Raw genomic sequence first — 26596 nt, 5'->3', positions numbered from 1 at the left:
TACTCACGACAGTTGGAGCGGCGGTCGGAACACGCGACCTATCCGGCACCTAGCCACTTCAGACGCTAAACTTTGAAGACGCCCAAAGCTCTTAAAGTATCCGAAAACATGCACCACTGCCTCGATCGCGGCACGCGAAGCACTTGACTGGCCTAAATTGATTGCTGGTAGACACACTAGGGCATCAGAATCTAAGTGAATTAGGAGGTACACATGAGAAACAGGACAGACGTACTAAATTGCGCATAAGTGCGCGCCTTCTACTGTTGGGTGTAAAATTGACAAAAAAATACAAAATTTTGTCACTCATTCGTTTTCAAGACACTGAGTATAAAATGCATAACTCGGTCTAGACCTAAGTCGAAAATCGCCAAAAATTCACCGTGTCGCCATCCATGATTTTAGGTCGCCAAGGGCCTCTCAAATTCGCCAATTTGGCGAAAACGTAGCCACCAGTGGCAACCCTGTCACGTTCTTTTACTATGTCATTGTTAAGCTGAGGTGATCAATATCGATTCCTAGGGACTATCTCTGTTATTCTCATCTTTGCATCCGTGTGGGCGTTCGCGCTAAAATGTTTAAGAACTGAGTTTTAATTATTGAACAAAGTAGGCTTTTCTATTGCACAGCCAGTGTATCGCGCGTCAGTGTGACTTCTGTCTTACCTTATTTCATTCACTTCATATAATCGCCAGAGTCACAGAGCAGCAAAGCGCTCTCTCACCATAGGTTCTGCTGTTACGTTTGTTCTCTTTGGGCTGGTTGTCGTTATATATCGCCGATTTTCGTTTTAACTCTCACAGACAGACTACATGACTGAGTGCGATTCTATATCCAACGCGGCGGATCAGTGATTAGGGTGCCCGGCTGCCGACTCGAAGGTCACGGCTTCAACCCCGGTCGCGGTGGTCGCCTTTCGTCGATGGAGGTAGCCCGTGTACTGTCCACGTTGAAGAACGCCAGATGGTCAAAATTTCCGAAGCCTTCCACTATACGTAGTCTCTCACAATCATATCGCAATTCTAAGATGTTTAATATTTTAATTCACTGCAGTTACTGTGCATACGACCTTTAGCATATGCACAATGATTTTCGACAAGAGCACCCCGCAATGTGGCTGCGCCATCAGGATCCATGTGAACGAATTCCGAAACCATGACGTCTGCTCAGTATTATCGGTCCGTTTTACAAGCTTTCTCCTTCAATGTCATTTTCCCAGAAGTAACACACTACATATAAACTGCCAGCAGCACATCTAAGACGTGCAGTTTGTAAAGACGCCCATGTACCGTGCGATGTCAGTGCACGTTGTTTAAAGAACACCAGATTGCAGGCTTGCAGCGAAGGCTCTACTGCCCGAGCCTCCTCACCCCAGCCGAAATTCGGTTGGTGGGATATGTTATACCGAGGACAGATGCGTGTTTTTCAAAACCATCAACAAGTACTCCAACTCCCCCCCCCCCCCGGAAAAAAATTCCTTCCACTACGGTACTCTCGTAATCATATAGTACTTTTAGGACGTAAAATTCCAAGAACTATTATTATTATTATTATTATTATTATTATTATTATTATTATTATTATTATTATTATTATTATTTGGTAGCTCAACGTATGCCATAGCACATGCCATAGCCTCCTATAGTTTTCTTGCCTGCCAGATGAGCGCGAGACGCCCGTCATCTATGGCGGCGTCACTTACGTATGGTTAATTATAATTACGTCTGCGTCTTTTTAAAACTTTTTACAGTATTTTCGTCACATATAAGCTCCAAAAACGTGAAAACTTATTTGAAGACAACCCTACTTAACTAGCGCCACCACCGCAGTTCCGACGACGGCCGCTTCCCAAGTGACCGCCGAACATCCGGCAGGCAAAAGGAATCTAGGAGGCTGTGCACATGCACAGCGTGGCGGTAGTGTAGATTCAAAATCCGCGCCACAAAGTCTAGCAAGCCCAACACGAACGAACGAAACAAAAAACTCATCACTAAAGCAAAATGAAATATGCAATTTCGCAACGATATGGAAATGCGAAAGCAAAACGCAATAAAAATGGTAGCACACGTAACACAACTTTAACGCTTGAGCCTGCCTCGCTCACATCCAGTCACATGCCGTCGCACTCGCAGTTTCCCAGTTGCTCATAGACTTTCCAGTGTTTCCTGAATATGAATGAATGAATGAAAATACTGATGAAACAGGCATTTGATACTAGAAGTCTTAGTATCACATGCCAGCTTCGTCAGTGTTTTCATTCAGTGCCGCCGGAGACGCTGCGAGCGCTACTAATAGGCCCGCTGAGGACAGATTAGCAGTCGGCCAGCGGCAGGTAGTGGTAGGTGAAACGCGGCAGTGTTTTCTATTCGCCGTTATTCCGAAGTTAGCTTTCCTTCGTCAAGTTCCGGCGCAAACCTTTCAGTGCTCACAATGAGTTCCAAGCTGAGGTAATTATTGCGTTTCAGATTATGATTCGTGCGATTTTAGTTATCGTGTGTTGCCCATCTTTACGCGCCAAGTTTGTGCTGTTGCAAGACGGTTTATGACAGCGTGCAGATTTTTTTAGTTTAAATGCCGGTTATGAAGCGCTTCACTGATGTATGTGCGGCTTTTGGTGGTGTTCGGACTTGTGACTTCGGCGCGACGGCGCTTTGAAGAGGTGCATTGGGTCTTATCTACGCCCTTCACACCGTACGCGTCGTGGACGTATCAGTAGAATGATGTCGCAGCGAAATCTCCTGTGGCTAAACAGCGTAAAAATGTAGTAAATATATGTCGAATGGCGTGATTTATAAGGATGCATTATTCATAGAGCATTTTACTGTATTGATCGGCATTCATTGGGCTACTTTAATGCGCACTCATGTTCTCTCTACAGGAAGGGAATGCTCTTCGGCATGGGAAATCCGCTTCTTGATATATCAGCTTCTGTGGACCCAGAGTTTTTACAGAAGTGAGTTTGCATTTTTTTCGTGCCGTTCGTCTTTTTTTTTTTTTCGAAAATTCGCAGGAGGCAACAAACGTTTACCGCGGTGATTTGTCACTGACAATTTCCGGAGCCCTCCACTACGGCGTCTCTCATAATCATATAGTGGTTTTGGGACGTTAAACCCCACATATCAATCAATCAATCACTGACAATTGGCGGAGCTGTTGTCATACACCCATGGTACTTATAATAATATGATCCTGATGGTATTAAGGGTCTGCCTAGCAATTGGGAGTGATACTTAGTGCATAGGGTAAATAAATTTGAACTATGTAATCGCAGGTGAATTCAAAGAGATCCACATGTGAATTAACAGCTCGGCAACTAAGTGTCAGCTTGTTGAACCAGCAGGCATGCCCAGGTGACTAAAATAGGACAATAGGAAAAAACAGTTCAGTCAATTGAGAATATGAAAAGTAATTCAATTCACCTGTGTTCTCCTTGGCATTGGCTACAGGGATCTAAGTTATCGTGGTACTAGAGTTTAAATTTTTGCGACTGTATTAGAGTACCTAATGTAATGGCACAGTTTGATGTAAAACTGGTATTTTTATGCAAGAAAAAAAGTGAAAATTAAACATTTGCCATACAAGGAAAGTCCTTCTTTTTCTTGGCACTCTTTTTTAAAGGGGCCCTGTGATGCTTTTTCCTGTGCATTCTGCACCGCTGGACTAAGATGAATGCAAAAAAAATTATCGAAATTGGCACACATTTATAGAAGTTATTAGCCTTCAAACTTCGAAACTCTAGCAGGCACCGATTAAAAAAAAAAATGTTTCCTTCCACATTTCACTTTCCCGCTGACGTCAAAGGCGTCTTCCAATTGCAGAGCTTCCCTTACAGAAACAAACCGGACGACTCGCGTCGTGGTGGCCGTTGTGCAGCGCTCCTAGCGTTGTTTTGTAATTGTTTTCACGCTTTCATATTTAAAAATAGAAATTCTTTTGTATTTCAGAAAGTATAAAAAGTTCTTTTATAATTTTTAGTGCACATTAATGGGGCTTATTTGTAATCGTATGAATATTATGCTCAATTTGTCACGTTGAACTAATGAATATGCACGGCCTATGTCGTCACTCTCTCTCGTGGTGAAGCGTCACTTTCGATCACAAACATAGCCGTGATGTGTCACTCTAGTCCAAAAGCAGTGCAGTTTCTCAGTAGAAACTAAATTATAACAGCTTGTTTTTCAAGTTGCCACTCAGACAATATGGATGCATCCCAAAGTTTCAGGAGTGATAAAAACAACGCACTCAATTTGTGTCACAGGGCCCCTTTAAAAGTAGCATGCATGAGAGTTCTAAAAAAGTGGTGGAAAAAAGAAAGCCTTAAACAAGTATTTCAGTTTTGATGGTCATTAGTGTCTAAACGTGGTGCTCATGACCAGTTTCATGTGCTTCGTATTCTCACAGATATTCACTGAAGAGTAACAATGCTATTCTTGCTGATGAAAGCCATGCTTCACTGTAAGTATTCTTTAGCCACTACAGATTTTTCTGTTTTCAAGAAAATTAGCTCATCCCATAATAAACTAAAGTGGCATAATAAATGAGCATGGATGTGTTGCAGGTACACAGAACTTGTGGAGAAGTTTGACTGTAGCTACACGGCCGGAGGAGCCACACAAAATACTCTGCGTGTCTTTCAGGTGCATATTGCATGCCTTTTAGGATAGTGATTGTCTTTTTTTCTTTTTTTAAAGACGATAGTCTTTCTTGGGGACCTCCGACGCAAAAATTTTGGTCTGTCTCTGTCTATCTGTACATTTGTCTGTTTGTCTACTCTTACTGGCATCGGGTACTTGAAACGGCCGACCCCATCCGCAGCGACCACCAATGTTGCTCAAGGTTGAGCGTTCATGCTTGTGCAATTGTCAATTAAAAAGCAATTATTGCACATGTCTGGAGCACCATAAGAACACGCATATATTCTGCATATGCATCTTTTACTAGAAAACACATACACAAGTAATTTTAAGGACCGTAGTGCTTATCACGCTGCGCTTACCATGCAACGCTTGCACGGAACGGGGAGTGTTTCTAACGCTTTGCTAAGACGAGATGGTGGTGGCACCTACACGGCGCCTCGCGTTCTACACCTTATCACCTCTGAGACGAGCGCGCACGGCCACGCGCTTTGTTTTCCAAAAGAAACTGCCAGATGGCGCTCATGTCTCACGTGTGAAGGGACTTGATGCGCTTGTTCGCCTCTGCTGCACGCTCAAGGCACTCTAACGCAGCGCCTCCGGAATACCATTCTCCGATTTTCTTGCGCAGAACATCAAATAAATGTTTTGTTCACTCTCTCCACACGCAAGACTATCGTCTTTCAACGACATTTGCAGATTACATGCAGATACGGGGCCAATTTTTTCCCCTGCACCATCATAGGAGCACTTATCTGTGAGTTCACTCTTTTGCTGGGTTTCGTTTCTCCCAGTTGATGACACCAATTATATTCAGTCTCTCATGATGGAAGTATCTGTGCTAGCAGCAGTTTTCTGTGCTTCGGGTCTATGGCTCCATTGTGAAAACAAGTGTACGATTTGAGCGAGCCGTATGAATTTTCTTTTCGCAGCCTCATTTTTTGGCACTGCACAAAATGAAAAAAAGAAATGAAAGCCACTTTGTGTCATGAGCTAAGAATTGCATAATTCCAAATAGAGTGCAGCATTACACTGCACATAATAATGTGGGCAGCAGTGCACACAAGTTAATTTTCAATTTGCTTCTGCAGTGCTCCTTTCTGGTGCTAGATCTAACACCACTTTGCATTGTGTACAGATATTACATTTAGATAGTGCCATTGCCATTTCAAAGAAAAGCACATAACTTCACCTTAACTTTTTTTCATCTTTCATTTTTTTTTTCTTTAAAAGTGGGTTGTACAGATCCCCGAAGTTACCACATTCATGGGCTGCATCGGTAGGGACAAGTTTGGTGGCATTCTTGAGCAAAAAGCCAGAGAAGCTGGTGTCAACGTAAGGTATCAATATTCTGACAAAGAGCCTACAGGCACTTGTGCTGTTTTGCTGACTGATCATGGAAAAAGCCGGTAAGTATTTTTTTCCCCTACCATCTTGCAGTGCAGTCTGCATGAAATAATTCTTAAACAAGAAAATCGTAGCCCTGAATGCGCTTATATACCTGGGAAAACTTAAAGAATGCATTCTTAAATTTTCATATGTCTGAGTGTGTAACATACTCTTTGCAGTTTTGATATGGTCCGTTATCTCATGTTAGCAAGTCTCGCTAAAAAAAGTAAATGTCAAATAATCGAACTAGCCCAACATGCTTTGATAAGTCTTATTGAATGCCTGTGTGGACGTATGTTCCAGCAAATATTAAATTGAATTGTAGAAATCAAACTGTAAGCTTTTCCTATAGTGATGTGAACAATTATAATTGGAGCATGTCGTGGTTGAAATTTTAAGCATGTCAAGTGACTTAAATGCATATTTGGCTCAAGACCTAGCAGAGCTTCAACACTCACCTATTTCATTATTTCAGAGCTAAAGTTTCCATGCTTCAAGAATAGCTGCACCCTTTCGAGCATCTTTGTCATACAATAGCTGTCGTCATCTGGCTTGTGTGCATGTTTTCTTGCTTTAGCACTGTATGTGCAATACTTCCAGCTCATATACTGTTGTGTATCATTTGCAATTGCAAGTTTTAAAAAAAGCACAAGCAAGCAAGCTGGGTAATGATTATTGCACTTGTTTTTACAGTGTATAGTGTAGTGCAAAGCTTAAGTGACAATTTGTGCATCCGGCATGTGTGAGCAGTTCACTTGTTGTACGACACGCAAAATGTGGACATGGTTCTTGTAATGGAATTATGTTCCCTTGTGCTGCTATCATTTTATCCTGGGGGCTAGCTTGGTGCACCGTTCCTTGGCTAGACATCTTTAGGTGATCATGTTAATGTTCTAGTTAGAGCAAAGCACCTTAGGCCTTCGGCTTGTCATGTCGTCATCACTGTCGTAAATGGGCATGTGCTACGAAAATCGGGCAAATCCCACTACTCGGCACTGTCCTACTATGCATATTACGAGTTTTTCATTACCGCCTAAAACATTGTCTGGCTTCGCAGCAATGTCACTACCCCGGACAAAATTTATTTAGCTGCTGAAGTTTATCAGGGCCATTTGAAATTTGAGGGCATCATTGTTCATTTGCTTTCATTATTATTTTTTTATCTAAAACCGGAGACACAAATGTGCATCTCTGCAGTAAAGCCATCTATAGGAAACACCACATCTTGAAACATATCTGCAAGGTAATGATAAGTTAGTGGACTGGTGACAAGTAAAGCAGTAGAGATATTGTTGTGGTAAACACAGATGCACACTGCATGCTTCGTACTTTCCCAGGTTTCACGTTCATGCATCTGAAACAACCGTGCCTACATGTCCCTTCGCTGCAATTTTTTATTATGAGGAAATAGCTGTGCAAAATGATTTTGATGTTGCATAGGCTTGTTATCCGAGACCAAGAAAAGCTTGGCTTGGCATCTGGAGACTCGGTGAGCTATAAAATTATATCGTTTGTGGTCATAGGTAACAGGAAGTTTCCAGATTTAATTTATTCAAAACAAGCATGAATAATATTTTTCTAGCTTCTTGGGTAGTAAATAGTTACCACTCCAAGTCTATTATTGCTGAACTTTAATGTTCAATAAACAATTGTATCGGGCCAGTTTATAAAGGGGAAAAAGAAATATAAAAGGTAGACAACAAAAAGCACACCTGCCAGTCCCGTAGATTACTATCCGTTATTGTCTATCACCCCATCCAAAAAACATAGTTCTTTCCGCGTGAGCGAGATAGGGGGTGCACTAACACACTCAAAATCATCGCGTGTCATTTTCGCCGCTTCCACTATCAAACTATTTAATAAATCTCTGTCCTGATATAACACGCACGTGTTATCGAAATAAGGCACACAACCGCACTCCTTACAATGAATCGCCAAGTGACCATCGGTACAAGTGACCATCGGTACCCTTCTGCACTTTATTGTGGTGCTCTTTTAGCTCTTTTAGCCTCTTATTAATGCATCTTTCAGTTGCTCCCACATAAAACTGTAACCTTAACTTTTTATCAACCCTTGTTAAATAGTAAGTTTGAGGTGTAGGAATAGTTTGTGGTATATATATATTTTTTTCTCCCATAGCTCCTTGTGCGCCAATTTGGCTGCAGCACAGCTTTATTCAGTCGATCATCTCTTAAAGCCTGAAAACAAGGCACTGATGGAAGAAGCAACTCATTATTACATATCGGTAAGCAGTATTTTCAATGTACAAGTTCGTTTTGTTTGCACCTATGAACTTGAGATCTAATTGGTCTTGCTTTCACTTGCAGGGCTTCTTCTTGAATGTCAGCATAGACAGTATATTGACTGTGGCCAAACATGCTTCCTGCAAGAAGAAAGTATTTTGCATGAACCTCAGTGCACCATTCCTGTGCCGAATATTCAAGGAAAACATGATGGCTGCTTTCCCATATGTTGACATTATCTTTGGAAATGAAACGGTAAGGTTTTAACTTCTAGAATAATCAGCCTGTGTAATTTTCATTAGGAAAGCATCTAGCATATGCAAAACCTCGTCACTGCCATAATGCTTTGCCAGGGGTGCAATTTCATTGCACTCTCTTACGTTTGCCTGTATGTTCCAGTTAGGAATGCGCAGAAACAATGTGTGTATAATGTTTCTGGTGTATGTGTGTTCATTCCACACTGCTCGACAGCCATTCTATCATCAGTACAGCCTTCATATTATTATGTATATGCTAGCTAGTGCAATGCTAGCCGAGCTATCAAAGTACAACTTTAAATGAAGTGCGTATTCTAGTTGGGCACCTCAGTTATGTGTTGAGCATCACACGAACACCTAGCTTGTACTGTAAGCACAAACATCATCGGCAAAATTCTTTTCAATGGTAAAAATAATCCATGAAAAATTTATATAACTTGCAGTTCCAGTTCTGTAACTCAAGCATTAGGGAAAAATTCACTCAATTAAAAATATGAAGTGTATCGCAGGGCAATTTTCACTTCATTAGGTAGCCCAATATCATTTTTAAGAAACTTAAAGCTGTTCACTAGAAAACGAAGTGCAGTAAATCAATTTCATCCAAGAGATATTAACATGCATGCATGTGTGCACAGATTGATTTCGTCAAACATAGTGCTACTGCTCGAACTTAGAGAACTAAATATTTGTGTTGGAGGATGTGACTAATAAGTGTTTCAAAAGAATAATTTGTTGCTCCAAAGTGAAATTCTAGCTGCTCCAAAACTTGTGCTTGGGTCAGACGATTGCTACGTGTCTGTTATGGTTAGTAAAAAAAAACAACAAAGTAATAAGTGCACATTTAAGTCAAAATTTCAATTTGGAGACCTTCTCCCCTCCTACAAACAAAAAATGCTGTTTTTGGTGTGCATTGTATCATTTCAAGAAGGGAGGAGCTCCCACCATCGCATTGTCTGCTTTGGAGTGACACAATACTACATTCAGTGTATTTGTGTGCATGCTCCACCATCTGATGGCACAGCAAGGTTGTTGCTACGCAAGTGTGCTCATTTCCCCTTACTCGCAAGGGGAAATGCCGTAGCAAGCTGCTGAGAAGTTCATAAAAAGAACAAAATAAAACTAAATGGCAGTCGTGACATGTTTCTAGATTGTGCAATCAGTTCCTGTTCTTGCACTATGCAAAAGCATTGCCTTCAAGATTTTCTTTCTCTACTTGAGGGAAACAGTTCTGGTGGTGTTCATTCATTTCATCACACTACATGGGTGCCAGACTGCTATATAGTTGAAGCTCAACTTACATATTTTTTAATTCAAATACAAATGTTCTACTGCCTGAACTCATTAAAACTTGGCCAGATCTTTTTTACATGCAATGCATAACTCAGCCTTGTAACTGTGGTGTCATAGCTCTTATAATTTAAAAAAATGCTCCATAAAGTTGCACATTGTTGCAACTGGAGGACTTTAGTTGGGGGTCGATCACAACAGTTGGGGGTCGATCACAACAAGACATGGGGGTCGATCACAACAGCTCGTCCGCTGCTGGAAAAAGAACTAGTAGATGGGCAGCCCAACGCTGCACCTGGAAAAGGCCTGGCAGCTCAGCAGGTCCAGAATGCCTGCGGTTCAAATTTTCTCTTGCGCCCAAGTGACGTCAGCAGGCCCGTCAGTGGTGCTCTTCGTTGGAGGGGTTCCCGCATGTGGTAGGCTGAACTGACATTTAGTGATCAAATCCGCACAGTACCCAAACAGCGACAAGGCGGCACACAACCCCTCTCGAGATATGCCAGGCTACGGAACTCGTAGCTGAAATCTTATACTTGACCCCGTTATAGGCAGAGCAGCAGCCACCCTAGAGCATTAACGAAACGGCCCTAAACAAAATAATAAGGCAACGCCCCTAACGTTTTGCAGATTTTTGTCATAATTCAATTTCATTCAAGGCGCAAGTTATCTAGCTTCAAGACAAACGGCGAGTGAGAAGATCGTGAAACTCGACTAACAAATTATTTCTCTCTCGATGCCTGGCCTCTGGAGACTGAGTATAAAGGCATACGGTGGAGTAAATGTTAAAAAAAATTTAAAGAAATGCTGAATGACATCACAAATTAAACGTGGAATGACATGACAAGCTGCAAAGAAACAAGAAAAAAAAAACCCTAGCAGGAACACCAAAAAAGCTAACAGGGGCCATCCTTGCTTCATCGCGCTCTCTCCCGATACTGAAGCATTCCACTGTTGTTCTGCTCGGATGTCTTCTAATGCACCCATTTCAGACGAGCTCCGGGGAGACGTGCATTACACAATTTTCGAAGTGTCGAAGTTTGACGGAAGGACAAAGGGCTAACCTGTCCGGCGCACTCAGTGGTGGTGATCTTTGTTCTGCAACCCCCAAACTCTGACAGACAGGCGTACTGACGTTTACGCTTCCTCAATGTATGCCTCCCGGTCAAGCAGTCACCCTTTCGCTAAAAGGAGGGACGGTCTTTGTCATCACTCTCGCCTACACACCACCTCGCATAGCTACCCCGACTAGTCTGCCCGAAAGGAAATGAGATTGGGCAGCCACGATGGCATCTCAATTTCTTTGAAATGCTTTCCTTCGTGCCGTGCTTCCCGCCTAATCTCAATCTCGGCGGAACCCTGGACCTTGGTCTTCCAGCGTGCTTTTGTGAGATTGCCGGCCTGACATTCAATCATTTCTTTTTTGGGCCCTTTCTCTAGCTGTGTCCTAACATTGTGCTCAATGAGCTGAGACAGTGGTTTTCCGTACTACGCCGAAGCATTCACTTTCAGAGACATGAAAATTCCTTATTTCATGGATTTTTCCCTGCAAACGTTGACGAAATTCCCAGCATATTTCTCATCACAACAGTACTAATTTCTGTCCCTATCAACGCACACACATAGTATAATTACATGCATGTATGTCGTACAGGTAGCCCCGCCGCGGTGGTCTAGTGGCTAAGGTACTCGGCTGCTGACCCGCAGGTCGCGGGTTCAAATCCCGGCTGCGGCGGCTGCATTTCCGATGGAGGCAGAAATGTTGTAGGCCCATGTGCTCAGATTTGGGTGCACGTTAAAGAACCCCAGGTGGTCGAAATTTCCGGAGCCCTCCACTACGGCGTCTCTCATAATCATATGGTGGTTTTGGGACGTTAAAACCCCACATATCTATCTATCTATGTCGTACAGGTAACTTTTGAAATCATGACTAGCCCCTCCACTGCTACACAACAAAAGCACGACTTCATTAATTCATATACTGTTAGTACACAGCACATTGCGGGATTCGTTCAACACCAATAGTGAACCAGAAATCACTCCGCGTAAATATTGGAAACAAATCTGAAGGGTGGTGCATGTGCCAGAACCGATTACAGCAGATTAGGGCACACTGTTACTGCTCATTATCGGTCGTCATAGGAAAATTTAACCATTCTTGAAATTCCCTGCAATATCAGGAAGATTCCCTTTTTCTCTGTGGCTGAAAATGACAGGTGAAAATTCTCCCAAAAAGGGGAAATTCCCTGTACGGAACATCACTGAGCTGAGAGCCCAAAGCGTGGAGTTTGCGTTCCGCTTGTGGCAACTTCGACCTGTTACTCTCGCCTTACGTTTCCGCCGGCGCCTTTTTCTTTCGGGGCGGCAAGGAACGCTCTCTGCCTCCGTATTAGCACTCACAAGCACGTGGTTTTTAAAATCTCCCAAAAGTGCGGGTTGCTCAACTAGCTTAACCTCTGCATTCCAAGGTGTCTGCGCTTCTGACACAAGGGTGTATTGTACACTTTCTAGGCTAGCCGGCTCACTTTCCACGTGCCGGGATCTATCTCTGTCATCGATAGCCCCTTTTTTAGCACTTTCATGTTCGGCCTCCTGCTCTTTTTGACGAGCTTCCTTACCTTGCAACATGTGAAACGCCTCTTCCTCTCACGCTATGCAAAGAGCCTCATCGTCTAGACTAGCACAGTCTACGTGCCTCTCACTCGTGCTTTCTGCTCCCCGATTACCAGGAGTGCACTCGCAAGCCGTCCGATGCGCCGGAGCTTTCGTCGAACCATAATCAAAACAAAGGCCCTTGAAAAGCATATTCAAGTCATTCGAAAGATAGGGATCATGCTTTGGCAAGTTTTCTGACACTGCATCCTCATTCGCAGGCAGCCCAAACGGTCCCTTACTCCCTAGTGGGCTGACTGTAAACGCACACTTTCAGACTCCTGTCTTATTGCCTCGATCTCTCAGTCTAATGCCTGCATCTTCTCTTCATGACGTTTGCGCTCAGCTTCCATATCCTCCTTGCGCCATCTTTTTTCTCTCTATAGCTTTCCTGCACCATCTTTCCTTTCTTTCTTCTCTTTCCTGCTTGCGCTTCCACCGATCTGCTTGCCCCCTAAGCCATCTTTCCTCTATATCCTGCCTTTTTAGTTCAGTGCACTCTAAACATTTTTCGAATTCTTCATTGTTGGCTCCTATTGCCATGATCACCTCAACGGCTTCTGGCTTTCCTTTTAAGTTGGCAATTCGGAGACCCAACTCTTGAGCTAACTCCAACAGTTCCGGCTTCTTTAGTGCCTGCAAATTCATGGTGACTCTTTTGCTTGGGCTGAGCTCCGACAGACTACAAAGCAACCATAGTGTCACCGAATAACCTCCCTCAGCTGCACGATCTCCTCGTCACTTTTGCCACTTGCCTCTATTGCCTCTATGACTACTGTCTTCATTGGGTATTTCCCACAATCATACCCTCGTTCTCTGCATATCGCATCTAGGTCTGATCCGCGCAAGTTCTCCAAGCCTTGCACTTACTCTTTTTTCGACAAGTTTCAAAAAAAAGTTGTTTTGAAGCAAGGTTCCCATGAACAGGCTTCCAACACCCTTGTTTACGAGAAAGAACCACAATAAGCCTGGTAACTCTCAAGGAGAAAAAGTCGTGCACTCACCAAGCCGGAGTCTAATTCCTGTGCAGATCATCCCACCGCTGCCATCCAGTGTTGCGACTGGGGGACTGGGTCAGGGCGAAGACCAACGAGGACAGGGCTGAAAACGTTTATTAACAGTGTGAAGAGATTTATTAGTCGTTAACGACAACGGCAAGACAGCATGATGAACCGTCCAGCAGAGACCGGCACAGAAGTGAACCGAAGCACGAGCCGAGAGAGCCGGGCGTTGGCGATGCTGCTCGCTGCAGGCACATCTTCTTCTTCACAATCGCCACCGCTGAAAAAGGAGCCATCCTGGCGACTTAAGAAGTTTCAGGCAGAGGCTCATGGTACGGTTTCAGTCGGGAAACATGGACGATGTCACGTGCACGCATGTCATTCTATCGGGAAACTGGTTCAATTAGGAAATTAACCAGAGAGGTTTTCTCCAAAACGGTGTAAGGCCCTCGTACCGGGGGACAAGTTTCAAGGAGAGTCCCGTAGTTTCGTATGGGATGGCAAGCCACACAAGAGACCCTGGGGCATAGCTGGGATCTGAAAGAGAAGTGCTACGGTTTTCTTTCTGGTGTTGTTGCTCTTCCGAAGTAAACGCACGGGCGAGCTGGCGGCACTCTTCGGCTTGTCAAGCAGCATCAAAGATAGGTGTACACTTGGAAGCATCAGGACGGTAGGGAAGTAGGGTATCAATTGTATGGGAAGGCTCGCGTCCGTAAAGAAGGAAAAAAAAGGTGAGAATCTCGTGGTGGTTTGTATTGCGGTGTTATATGCGAACGTGGCGTATGAGAGAATACGGTCACAGTTGCTATGATCAGATGCCACGTACATTGAGAGCATATCGCCCAGCGTGCGGTTGAACCATTCCGTTAGCCCGTTAGTCTGCGAGTGGTATGCTGTCGTTTTTTGATGAATGACGTGGCATTCCGAAAGCAGAGTTTGGGCGACCTCGGAGAGGAAAGCGCGACCTCTGTCACTAAGGAGCTCTCGAGGTGCATCATGTCGAAGGATAAAGCATTGTAAAATAAAAGAGGCGACATGCTGAGCTGTAGCGCTCGGCAAAGCGGCTGTTTCGGCGTAGCGTGTCAGGTGGTCAACCGCCACTATAATCCACCAATTACCATCTGGTGTCAATGGAAGGGGGCCGTAGAGGTCAACGCGGACGCGATCAAATGGCTTGGCAGGGCATAGAAGTGGCTGCAATGCGCCAGTCGCACGTGGCGGTGTTGATTTGCGTCACTGACAGTCGGGACAGCACTGCACGAATTTGTGTACAAAATTGTTCATGCCGCGCCAGTAATAGCGATGGCGAAAGCGTTCATATGTTTTGAACACCCCGGAGTGGCCACATTGCGAATCGTCGTGAAGAGAGGCACATACTTGCGATCGTATTGTGCGTGGAATGAGCAGTAGCCACCGGTGGCCATCGGGAGCGTAGTTGCGTCGATGAAGAAGTTGATCGCGGATGGCGAAATGGAAGGCTTGACGTCGGAGGGATCGGGATACTGGAAGGTTGGGCGTGCCAGATAAATATTCGATAAGAGAGGCGATCCACGGGTCACAACGTTGTTCGGTGGCAATCGAGTCGAGATTTAGCAATGACAAGGTCTGGAGGCAAGTGTTTCTGCACGTCGGATCTGGTGGTAAAGGTGAGCGGGACAAGGCATCAGCGTCAGAGTGTTTGCGTCCGCAGCGGTATACGACGCGAATGTCGTACTCTTGGATGCGGAGTGCCCATCGCGCAAGGCGGCCAGAAGGGTTTTTCAACGTGGAGAGCCAGCAAAGTGTGTGGTGATCACTTACTAGATCGAACGGGCGTATAAGTACGGCTGGAACTTTCCAGGCGCCCACATCAGAGCCGAACACTCTTTTTCTGTCACGCTGTAATTAGTTTCGGCTTTCTTCAGAGTGCGGCTAGCGTAGGCTACAACGTATTCTGAATAGCCGGCCTTTCGTTGAGCGAGGACAGCACCTAGCCCGATGCCGCTGGCGGTGTGCACTTCGGTAGGAGCCATCGGGTCGAAGTGGCGAAGAATAGGTGGGGAGGTGAGCAGATGGCGCAGAGTAGTGAAGGCAACGTCACATGCAGGAGACCAGGAGGAGAGGTTCACGTCATCATGGAGAAGCTGGGTTAACGGTGACATGATAGATGCAAAATTGCGAACAAAGCGCCGGAAATAGGAGCATAGGCCTACAAAACTTCGAAGTTCTTTCATGGTTGTCGGCTTGAGAAATTCTGCGACTGCTCGAAGTTTTGCTGGGTCAGGTTTTACGCCGTGCTTGGACACGATGTGGCCTAGGATGACGAGCTCACGTGCAGCGAAGCGGCATTTTTTCAGGTCAAGCTGCAGGCCAGCATTGGTCAGACAAGTCAAAACGTGCCTGAGGCGAAGGAGATGCGTAGGAAAGTCATGGGAGAAAACCACGACATCGTCGAGGTAACAGAGGCACATATTCCATTTGAGGCCACATAGCGTATTATCCATTAGACGTTCAAACGTGGCAGGCGCGTTACAAAGCCCAAAGGGCATGGCGTTAAATTCGTATAGTCCATCTGGTGTAATAAATGCCGTTTTTTGGCGATTAGCTTCAGCCATTGGGACCTGCCAGTAGCCAGACCACAAAGCTAGCGACGAGAAGAATTCCGCTCCGTGAAGGGTGTAAATGGCGTCATCTATGCGCGGCAAAGGATAGACGTCTTTGTGAGTTATCTTATTCAAACGACGATAGTCCACGCAAAATCGGATAGATCTTTCTTACGCACCAGGACGACGGGAGACGCCCAAAGACTGTGAGATGGTCGAATGACGTCTCTACGAAGCATATCTTCGACTTGATCGTTGATGACACGGCGCTCTTCAGCGGAGACACGGTATGGTCTTTGACGCAGTGGCTGGTGTAGGCCGGTGTCAACATGATGTTTGACTTGTGACGTGCGGCCCAGTTGAGGTTGCGACACATCGAAAGAACTCCTTAACTCATGCAGAACATCCAGCAGGCCGGCATGTTCGGTGGGAGTGAGAGTGTCGGCGATGGCGCTGTAAAACGTATTATTGGACGACTCCCCGAGTGCCGACAGTGCTTTTGGGTGGTCGCAGTAGTCATCCGGCACATCAACCAAAGGCGAAGGGTCGAGACCCTGCACGCGGCCGAGACATTCCCCCGCAAGCAAAGTGACAGGTGTGGAAAGCGGATTGCTTACGAACATGTTGCTTCTTCCGGCGGCAAGGTCAATTGTTGCGAAAGACAGCGGCAAAGCTCGACGACATTTGAAGATATCGGAAGGCATAAAAAGGACTGTAGCGTCAGTGTAGGCGTTGCATGAAACGGGAACAAGTGCGAAATTTCCAGGCAGAATATCGGTATCTTCATGAACGATCAACTTCGGCGGCTGATGAAGAGCATCCAGTAATGGAACATCACACAAGGGTGAAAACTCACCTTCGGCGCATGCGCAGTCTACGATGGCATTATGGCGGGATAGGAAGTCCCACCCGAGGATGACGTCATACGAACAGACAGCGAGAACAATAAACTCCACGATGTAAAGAATGCTTTCAATGGACACTCTTGCAGTGCATGCTGCGAGAGGCGTTACTTGCTGTGCGCTTGCGGTGTGAAGCGACAGTCCTGAAAGCGGCGTCGTCACTTTGCGTAATAAACAGCAGAGATTAGTGGCAATAACAGAAACAGTGGCGCCGGTGTCCACAAGGGCGAAAGTACAATAACCTTCAACAGTTACTGCGACCACATTAGCAGGAGAGGAGCGAGGGCTTAGACAGTTTGAAAACGGTGCAGTTCTTGCCTTTTGAACTGCGGTGCTTAGTTTTCCTGGTCGGAGGGTCCGGGCCGGCGACGCATGGGGGAGGGCGATCGCCAACGAGGAGAGGGTGCGCGTAGCAGCTGCAAGTCAAGGTGGTCAGTAGGGGCATAGCGATGTGACGAGACCAGCCCTTATTGGGCGAAGGGTTCGCTGCCGAGATTGCGACGACCAGGCATAGTTGCCAAACGTCTGAGGTCGACAGCGGCAGTAGCGGGCAATGTGCCCGGGAGTGAAACAGGCGTAGCAAATCAATCGGTTATCAGGTGTCCTCCAAGGATTGGCGACTGGTGCTGCCACCCAAAGTGCAGTATAAGCAGCCGAGTGTGCGGGCTGTGAGCGCGTGGTGTAGCGCGTGGTGTGCGGGCTGTGAGCGCGTGGTGAGCGCGTAGCTGTGAGCGCGCGGCTACGGGCTGCATCTCTTGCGAAAAGGCGACAGGAGGAGCCACAGGCTGCGCTGCATAGGTTAGAGGCGCGGCCACAGGCTGAACGGCTGGCGGATAGGCGACAGGAGTGCCTACCGGCTGTGCGACACCCGGGCAGTGAACACGGCTAGATAGAGGTGGCTCGTAGTGCGCAAGGGGAACAGCTTGTGCAACCTCTTCCGATATAGCAGTGCGAAGCGGGGCAGGTAGACGGGTGGTGGCCTCGTGAGTAAAGGGCACTAGGGAAAGTAGGCGGGCGACTTCCTCACGAACTAAGGCTCGGACTTTCTGAAGCAATGGTGAATTGTCAGGCATGGAGTCGAAACTAAACAGCGACTCACTACCAGGCTGAGGCTGCCGAGTCAGAGTGCGTTGCTTCTTCAATTCGTCGTAGCTCTGACACAAGCTGACGACTTCAGAAACTGTGCTTGGATTCCTAGCTAAGAGCATTTGAAATGCGCCATCGTCGATGCCCTTCAGGATGTGTTTGACCTCGTCTGACTCGGGCATGGTGTCATTCGCGCGTCGACAAGTGTCGGCGACATCCTCAATATAGCTGGTAAAATTTTCTCCAGTCTGCTGAGAGCGGACGCGCAAGCGCTGTTCTGCCCGCTGCTTGTGGACAGTCGGTCGACCGAACACTTTGGCACATGACGTCTTGAAGACGCTCCATGTGGGAATGTTGTGTTTGTGGTTGGAACCACAATTCTGCGACGCCAGTGAGATAAAATATGACGTGGCGCAGCTTGTCGGCTTCATCCCACTTGTTATTGGCGCTCGCCAGCTCGTAGTGCTTGAGCCAGTCTTCCACAACGGTCCCATCCGTACCGCTGAAGACCTTCGGGTCCCGTAGCCTAGGATGGCCGGGACAGTTGAACTGGGGCGACGACGCCGATGGGTTGGCGTTGTCAGTCAGGACGGGCGGTAGCGTGCGGCTTCGCAGCTCTAGGGTGTAGCGTTGGGGATAAACAGCACCCTCCACCAAATGTGAAGAGGTTTATTAGTCGTTAACGACAATGGCAAGACAGCGTGATGGATTGTCCAGCAGAAACTGCACAGCAGCGAACCGAAGCACGAGCCGAGAGAGCCGGGCGTAGGCGATGCTGCTCGTTGCAGGCAATCTTCTTCTTCACATTACTTAGTTAGGTAGCATGATGCACAAGAAAAAGAAAACCAAACCCGAGCGTCTCTGCGCTCGTATTTTATACCTTCCTTCTTCCCAAGATTCCCTGCGAGGGAAGACAATGGAGTCCAGGATCCTCTAATAGGATCATCGTATTTCACTGCGCTCAGGAACAGTCTTTTACTGCGCTCATGAAGAGGCAGTCACAACATCTCTCAGTAAAGGGGGAAATGCACGCACCGATCGTGTTACAGGGAGGGGGCAGTACACACAAAAAGCACGGCACAACTGGCACGGTGCATTTACCTCAACTCATGCGCAGAGTCGATCTCTCCGGTTTGGAAAGATTCAAGAATGGCTCATCGAGGAGGCCATGCTGCCGTGCAGTTCGTGGAGTGCAGGAAAAGAACACTCAAAAGGCACTCCGGTTCCTCCAGGTCCCGTTTTTTTGTCAAGTTAATTTGAACGACTCCAACGTCGCACAGGAGACCAGTCTTTCTAGGCAGCCCAGACAGCAAAACAGCCCTTTTCAGGTAATCCGTCGGCCGTGCGGGCCCAAAGAGCGTGAGGCGAACCGACGGACCTAATGAATTCGCTGTGCTGTCACTTTCTGCACCCTCAGGAAGCGCGGAAAAGTCCAAATCCTTCGACGCGTCCTAGCAGGGCCAAGACACGGGGGCCGATCACAACAACATAAGCTCGAGTAGTGGTTTGTCACAGCTAATTGATAAATGGACATCTGTTGAGGAGAGTGTTTGTGAAGAGATGCACTTCATGTGTGTATGCTAAAAGCTTTTTCTTTATCACTCACTAGGAGGCAAGAGAGTTTGCTGATGTTCACAATATGAAGGTGAGCTTGCATCTTCAAACATAATGATTTGGTTTTTACATGTGAAAAGGGGAAAGTTACAATTGCATTATTTGCGGTTTCTTTTCCAGACCAAGGATATTACTGAGATTGCCAAACTCATAAGCAAGTTTCCCAAAGAGAACAAAGAGTTTGAAAGAATGGTGGTCATAACTCAAGGTGCTGATGATGTCATTGTAGCTCAAGGTATGTATGATTTTATTACAGTAAGGTAGCTGTACTTACAGCTTACCTTTGACACCATAAAGAATGAAGTTATTTGGGTGCGTACACATATAGACTTACCGTTGTGAATGGCCATCTTACAAGTGTATGAAAAGCTTTTCTAGAGCCCTGAGAGAAGACGCTTGGTAAGGCTAAAGAAGTTTCAGTAATGAGATACGTAGCGATCCCATTCGTTATGACCCCTTCCCAGCTTGCCAACACATTGCAAATTTTTGCAGCACCTGCTAAGACCTACTTAAATTTTTATGAAATGTGAGCCATTTCTTTGTGAACCAAAGGTGCTTGGCTGTCTCGATTTGTTTGTCCACCTTTGTGCGGACTCTTGTGGTTTTCTCCTTGACACGGGTGAGAATTAGTGTGAGGACATCAGTGTATGCTGAGCATGATTTCGCACATGACATAAATAATCTGCCATTACTTCTTGTTGGGTGCATCATGAAACCCTTTCCCTCAGTCACATGCTGGTAGAGGTATGTGAAAAGAAACGGTTGCAGAGCACATTTCGGGTAAATTAAGACACTGAAGCGTGGCGCCGTGGTTGCACTGAAAATGAACTCTCAGGACAATAGAAATTGTGGCTTTTACACTGCTCTTACGCAAAATAAGAACAGAATTTACATATACTCATAAAAAATTAAAGTGTGTTTATGCAACATATTTGTGATAATTCTGTATTTATTTGATTAATCGAGCATTTGCAGTCCCACAAAATCCAAATTAATGAGCTTTTTTTACTGTACTGTTGGTCGTTGAAGGAACGGGTGTGGATATCGTTACGTTTGGCCTGACAGTTCGTCTGGGCAGACGCCATTGTGCGTAAGCCAGTCTGCTAGGATGTTTTCAACCCCATCGGCGCCCAGTCAGCTAGACTCTGTCCTGTTGGTGTTCCACGTAGTGGTCGGGTCTCAACAAAGGCTTCGCGAGACAACTCTTTTGTTGAACGGGTTCGAACAGCGTGGGACGGCGCCACTGTGGCAGTTCTGAGGGAGTCAAGCTCTCGACTCGGCTGTCGTCGCCGACGCGAGATTGTCACAAAAGCACCGACAGTCTGGAAGCGTGGGAAGGCGTAGCAGTCGCACTTCTCAGAGATTGAGCACCTGGCCTGCAGAGTTCAGGAAACTTCTGGCAACACTGTAGCATAACGCTGCCTTAGACCACTACGATAGTTATAGCATGAGAACAAAACCACGACACGGAGACAAGGACACGTAAGACACGTGTCCTCCTTCTCTGTCTATCGTGTCCTTCTTGTCTCCGTGTCGTTTTGTTCTCACGCTATAACTATCGTCATGCCATACCAACTAGCCCGAGCTGCCACACTTCTTGGACCACTGCTGGCGTTCGTGTCAGCGGCCATCTCCCCTGAGGAGTTCAACTTTCCTCCTCCACCGGACTCTACCTCCTCGCCCTTCGACGTCTCTAAGACGTGGGCCGGGTGCGTCATGTTGTGGTGCGCTCGCGTTACCATTGGACCTTTTGCCCGTGTTTTTCACCAGCCGAGTGGAAGAAAATCTGCACCCTTTCTGGTGGGTGTACCATTGAGACTTCGTCACCTGATTTGTGACAAAAGTGGTCACTGCCTTCTTGGGACCTTCGTGTTGGGGGACGACGAGCTATAAAAGTCGAAGACATTTTGTAAATAATCGCTGAATATTTGTGCATAGCTGATTCTCTGCTGAATCTCTGTACAGTTCCTTCTTTCGATGATCATGTAAATAAACCTTCGTTCTATCCCTGTTAACGCGTCTTCTCACTGGCGAAGATCGGCTATGCGGACAACGGCGCGGAGCCTGCTACCTTAAAGATACCCGCCGTACCTGCCATCAATCTACTTCGAGCCTTTACAACTGGTGGCAGTGGTGGGATGCCATTATCAACCTCATACCTGTAACAATAAGCAGTATCCAGGCATTTCATTAAGTTTAAAATGTAGCAGGAGGTTACTTTGTTAAACTGCAAAAAAAAATTGGTAGTTTTCAATGGAACTTATTGTAGAATGAAAAGCTTTGGAACTTCATTCATGATCCGGTGATGAATGCGATTAAAAAATGAAAGTTGTACAAAAGTATGGCAAGTGCAGTTTTTCACAGGGTACAGAGACTTTCAAAGTTTTTAGACCATACCCTCACGTTTGTTTACAGCTTCCATCGTAGCATGATAGATAATGTTGCAAGACATCACCATCGGTTTTTTTCTGTGGCAAATTTTTCTTATTTAATTGGTGCTGCGTACTCTTAAGTGACTCTTGTAAGAATCACACTTATCTACCTTTGTTCAGGTCATACCACTCAGAACTTTCCTGTTCCCAAGTTGGAGTCGGATGCGATCGTTGACACCAATGGTGCTGGAGATTCCTTCGTTGGAGGTACGTGTCACATAAATTGGGCTTCGCCTTCTCTTTTCCAGGCTGCAGCATTAACAGATTTCTTCATTTCTTGCCATATGAACGCCAGTTAACCTCAGTGCAAGCTTTCATTGCTACTTGACATATGTACAACAGCTATCCATAAAGTGAGCTCAAATTCATTTTTAATGGAACCCTGCAACACTGTTTCGAAGTTATCATAGAACAACAGCCATTAGTTGCCGCTGCCTTGCAAATCTGCTGCAAAAATTTTGCAAATATGTCAACTATGAGCAGTCATGTTACTATGAGCAGTTAGTTAATATGAGCAGCCCCTACCGCCTGTTACAATGCACGACATTCACTCAACAGAACATAGGTGGCACGTCGTTTATTCCAGGTCAGCCAGAGCTTCGGCGAACCCGAGCTCCCGCACAATGTGTCACGAGATGGCCGAGCCGCGCTTTTTGCTGGTGATGATGGTGTTAGTCTTCGATGCCACAGCTTCCTTCCTTTTTAAAAGTTCAAACTATCAGGAGTGTGGTGCTTTTGCGTTGAGCGCCGCAAAGGTTGAGTTGCCGGAATCGGGAATCTCTTGCGCTTTCCCCGAAAGTTCTTGACGGGCCAATAGCGTGTCAGTGTCGCACGATTCGTCAACTGAAACTGTCCTCGTTTACCGCATCGGTGACAGACCATACGGACGTGATACCACTGCTCGTTCAAGTGAGCTTCACTGCCACACCTATGGCAAGGTGTCATGCCTTCGGCCTTCGATTGCCCTTTTCGTGGCAGATTCTGACGCAAGAATTGAATGCCACTCTGGTCGGTAGAATGCATGCTTCTAGCATTCGCGGCCGCGTTCCGAGCTGCAATAACAAAATCCTCTGCTTCCGTTAGCGTCAAGTCCCTGAGAGTCAGCAAATATCGTCTCACATCTTCATCTAAGACTCCACACACGATTCAGTCTCGTAGAATGCGTTCGAGCAACGATCCAAAATTGCATTTTCCTGCCAGCTGCCTTATTTCAGCAATAAATTCCTGTACCCTCTCTCTTTCTAGTTGTGATCGAGTAAAAAAAAAAACATAACGTGCTGCTATTTCGTTGACTTCCGGGGCGCAGTACTCCTCGAGGTATTTAACAGCATCGTCGTAGTCAAGTGCATCGATTTGCCTCGGATGGCGACGTCCCTGGACCACTAGAATCGCGCTCGTGGCTCTACGGGTCCAGGGCTGGTTGAGGTCCTCATTGTCCTCGTCGCCACTGTTGCAATGCACGACACTCATTCAACAGAACATAGGTGGCATGTCGTTTATTCCAGGTCAACCAGAGCTTTGGCGAACCCGAGCTCCTGCACAGTGCGAGCGTCTCGAGATTGGCGAGCCCTGGTGATGATGATGTCTCTGATGCCACATCCCCCTCTGGATCTGTCACTGTCTACAGCAGTTTGCTGATTCTAGCAGCATATGCTGTGTAGTTACCGTGGCTGCCACGGGATGCCCCCATGTACCTTTTCGCACGCTCACCATCACACTGAAAGTAAGCTGCGCGTTCAAAGAAAAACAAGAAACGAAAGTGCTCGAGGTTACGATGCACACCAATTATGAAGGGGCGGCTCTTGCCCCTTTGTCATCCCTTTCCCTGCATAGCGCTTCAAGCATGCAACAAATACACATAACTCTGGTTGTACTTAACTGATTAAAGTTGCTACAGCATGCAATTCATGAAGCATCATGCATTAGTTTAAAAAAATATAATACTAGTTTCACTATTGTGAAACTATTTCTTCATAACTTGGAAAAGTGTTGCAGGGACCCTTTAATCGATCATTAAACCATATATGTGTATACTTAGGAAAATTAACAAAAGAAATTTATTTCCCCGAAAAGATTGGTTCTACAACCTCACAATATAGCGCAAGACTTTTATTTAAAAAAAAACGCTTTCGAACAATGGTCTTCAAGCTGTCCTATATGTAGGACACCAATGTGTGACACACCGCGAACAAAAAACATTAGCGCCTATCACTGTCATACTAAAGTTACTGCACACCCAAATTGACAAAAATATCAGCGGCATCGAGAACACGTTTTATTTTTTTTATTTTTTTTTCGTGGTATGGCACTCAGTTACACGCACGTAAAATAGCCATTTTGTGACTGCAAGCACGTGGCTATTTGTAGCCCAGCAATCATCTAGAATCGCATGTGTCGAGTACAGGGCATCATAAACGCACCTTCGATGGCGCTAGCTTTCTGCAGACAAAACGTCGGAGCTACACTGAAAAGTTTCACCGTCCTATATGTGGGACACTAGGCATATATGCGTTAAATGTCAGGCATGAACATGGAGGGGAAAGGGGGATACTATTAACGATGGACGTAGCATACAAAATTTAGGAAAATGCTTTTTGAGGATATTGCAGCATAGTTTATTTTTTCTCTTGTAAAAAGTACTAAACGCAAAAATTAGATGAGGTCATTTATGCAAAAATGTATATTGTTTATAGAAAAAGAGTGCTTTTTATTAGAAATCTGTTATTTGCACTGCAGGTTTCCTGGCCATGTACCTTCTGGGGAAACCTATTGAAACTTGTATTCGTTGTGGCATCACAGTCTCCGTGGAAGTCATCAAGAATTCTGGCTGCACCCTGCCAGATAGGGAAAGCATTCACGTTGTGTAAAGACTGCCCCCCCCTTTTGCAATGTCATTCCTGGCACTGCATAGGCAAATGGCATTTTATATGCTCTGTCCTGTTGTGCATTTTCAGGATAGCTGGTGTTCTTGACACGCCTGTTAGCTGAACAATCATGCTCCCATTTTCATCAATGGTAGAATGACCGATTGTTTGCAAGCCCAAGTGAAAACATTGAAAAATGAGAATGATTTTCAAATAAAGGACTGCTTTTGTAGAGTTTTTCTGCAATGTTGTGCATGCTTTTGGTAAAAATCTGTGTTATGCAGCACTGTTCACATGTACTAATCTTGTGTGAAACCTACCAGGCGTTTAGGTTAAGATATTTTGCATGCAACCGCCAGTGAGTGAGCAATATTCAAATCAAGGGCTCTACAGAATTTAAAGGGGCCCTGCAACACTTTTTGAGCATGGTCAGAAAACGCTGCCAATCGGTAATAGAGGCTCCCGACAACACGCGAGCCAAATATAGCGCAGCATGCGGTCTGGAATCCAGGATAAATTATCAAAGTCTGCTAAAAATTGCTTTCTCTTCTCTCAACAAATCACAAAATATGCCCAAAAAATCACAAAAAATGATTTGAACATGGCGTGCTCGCTCAGTACAGAGATCGCCGCGGGAGGCCGCTACTTGTGCACACACGATCACTCTGAAAAAGTCGCGCATTCAAAGAAAAAAAGCAAAAAGTGCTCAAGATCATGAGGTGCGCTTGACATTTTTCTGTGGCCCTGCCATCCCTCCCTGCTTAGCTTCCAGTGCTTTCATAGGGATGAGAGAATGCAATTGCAGCATGCGACAAACTTTCATGACTCCACTCGCACTGGACGGATTGTTAAAATTATTCAGGTGTTGAATTCATAAGGCAATAAGCTCTTCCAGTGAATTCATTCCATGGATACTTGAAAAAGTGTTTCTGGGCCCTTTAAGGAGAAACCTTTCAAGAGAGTCAGTGGTAAGTCTGTACGCTTTCACCCTCGCGCTTCTCTTGTAAAATGAAAATATCGTATTGCTTAAGGCCAGACGTGCATTTCTAGTTCTGGGACCTGAATCAAGCAACAAAAGTTCATGTTAAACACAGCTAAAGCTAGTCTCGTAGCCGCTAAACTACAACTATGCAATAATATGTGAAAGGCAGAGCAAGACTTTGTTTGGTCCAAATATTCTGTTTCGAGATATTGCGATCTGGTAGCAATTTTTTTTTTTCGTTCAGAAAATTTCACAATTTGGTTTTTGAGGTAATGAAATAATTTGTGACCTTTTTTCTTTGACATGTTGATGGGGAAAGTGTGTGAAGCTTTATGTAGTCTGTGCTTTTTTTTTCTGAAATATTTATAGAGGTTTGTGTGCTTTTTCGGGATCTATGTGAAATTGGCAAACAAAAATCGTCAATTGTGTCAACTGGTGGCACTTGTATAACAAACTAGAATCTGCACCTTAGGTACATTTGTATTCTTTTAAGTGTAAAAAAATGCAATTTCAATTTATTGGTTAATGTAAAAAAAACTGTTTTTGTTGTGCGCTCATAGTTTTAGTTGCACCTCTGTGTGCTGTTGGTTGCTACCCTTGTAAACAGTTCCAATGCACTGAAAATAATAGATCTTAAAAAAGCACATGTAGGAATACTGAAAATAAAGAAAGCA

At 45.4% G+C, this 26596-nt stretch overlaps 1 protein-coding gene across 1 annotated transcript; it reads left to right on the top strand.

Moving 5' to 3' along the window:
- The first annotated feature begins 2288 nt into the window (after positions 1 to 2288).
- Positions 2289 to 25177, top strand: Adk2 (Adenosine kinase 2). Its single transcript, XM_075879174.1, has 11 exons — positions 2289 to 2447; positions 2879 to 2953; positions 4402 to 4455; positions 4559 to 4637; positions 5868 to 6043; positions 8163 to 8268; positions 8351 to 8521; positions 19640 to 19675; positions 19765 to 19879; positions 22197 to 22283; positions 24813 to 25177. The coding sequence occupies exons 1-11, from the start codon at positions 2431 to 2433 to the stop codon at positions 24941 to 24943; spliced, it is 1047 nt and encodes a 348-aa protein (XP_075735289.1). The 5' UTR covers positions 2289 to 2430; the 3' UTR covers positions 24944 to 25177.
- Positions 25178 to 26596: the final 1419 nt, after the last annotated feature.

The sequence above is a fragment of the Rhipicephalus microplus genome, chromosome X (genome assembly GCF_043290135.1).
Source record: "Rhipicephalus microplus isolate Deutch F79 chromosome X, USDA_Rmic, whole genome shotgun sequence".
Taxonomy (NCBI): Eukaryota; Metazoa; Arthropoda; class Arachnida; order Ixodida; family Ixodidae; genus Rhipicephalus; species Rhipicephalus microplus.
This window is presented reverse-complemented; position numbering and strand designations above follow the sequence as displayed.

Excerpts from the sequence above, each read along its gene's own strand:
- Adk2 (XM_075879174.1), top strand. Across the intron at positions 4,456-4,558 it reads GATGAAAGCCATGCTTCACT|GTACACAGAACTTGTGGAGA; the intron begins GTAAGTATTCTT and ends GATGTGTTGCAG. Across the intron at positions 19,676-19,764 it reads CTGATGTTCACAATATGAAG|ACCAAGGATATTACTGAGAT; the intron begins GTGAGCTTGCAT and ends TTTCTTTTCCAG.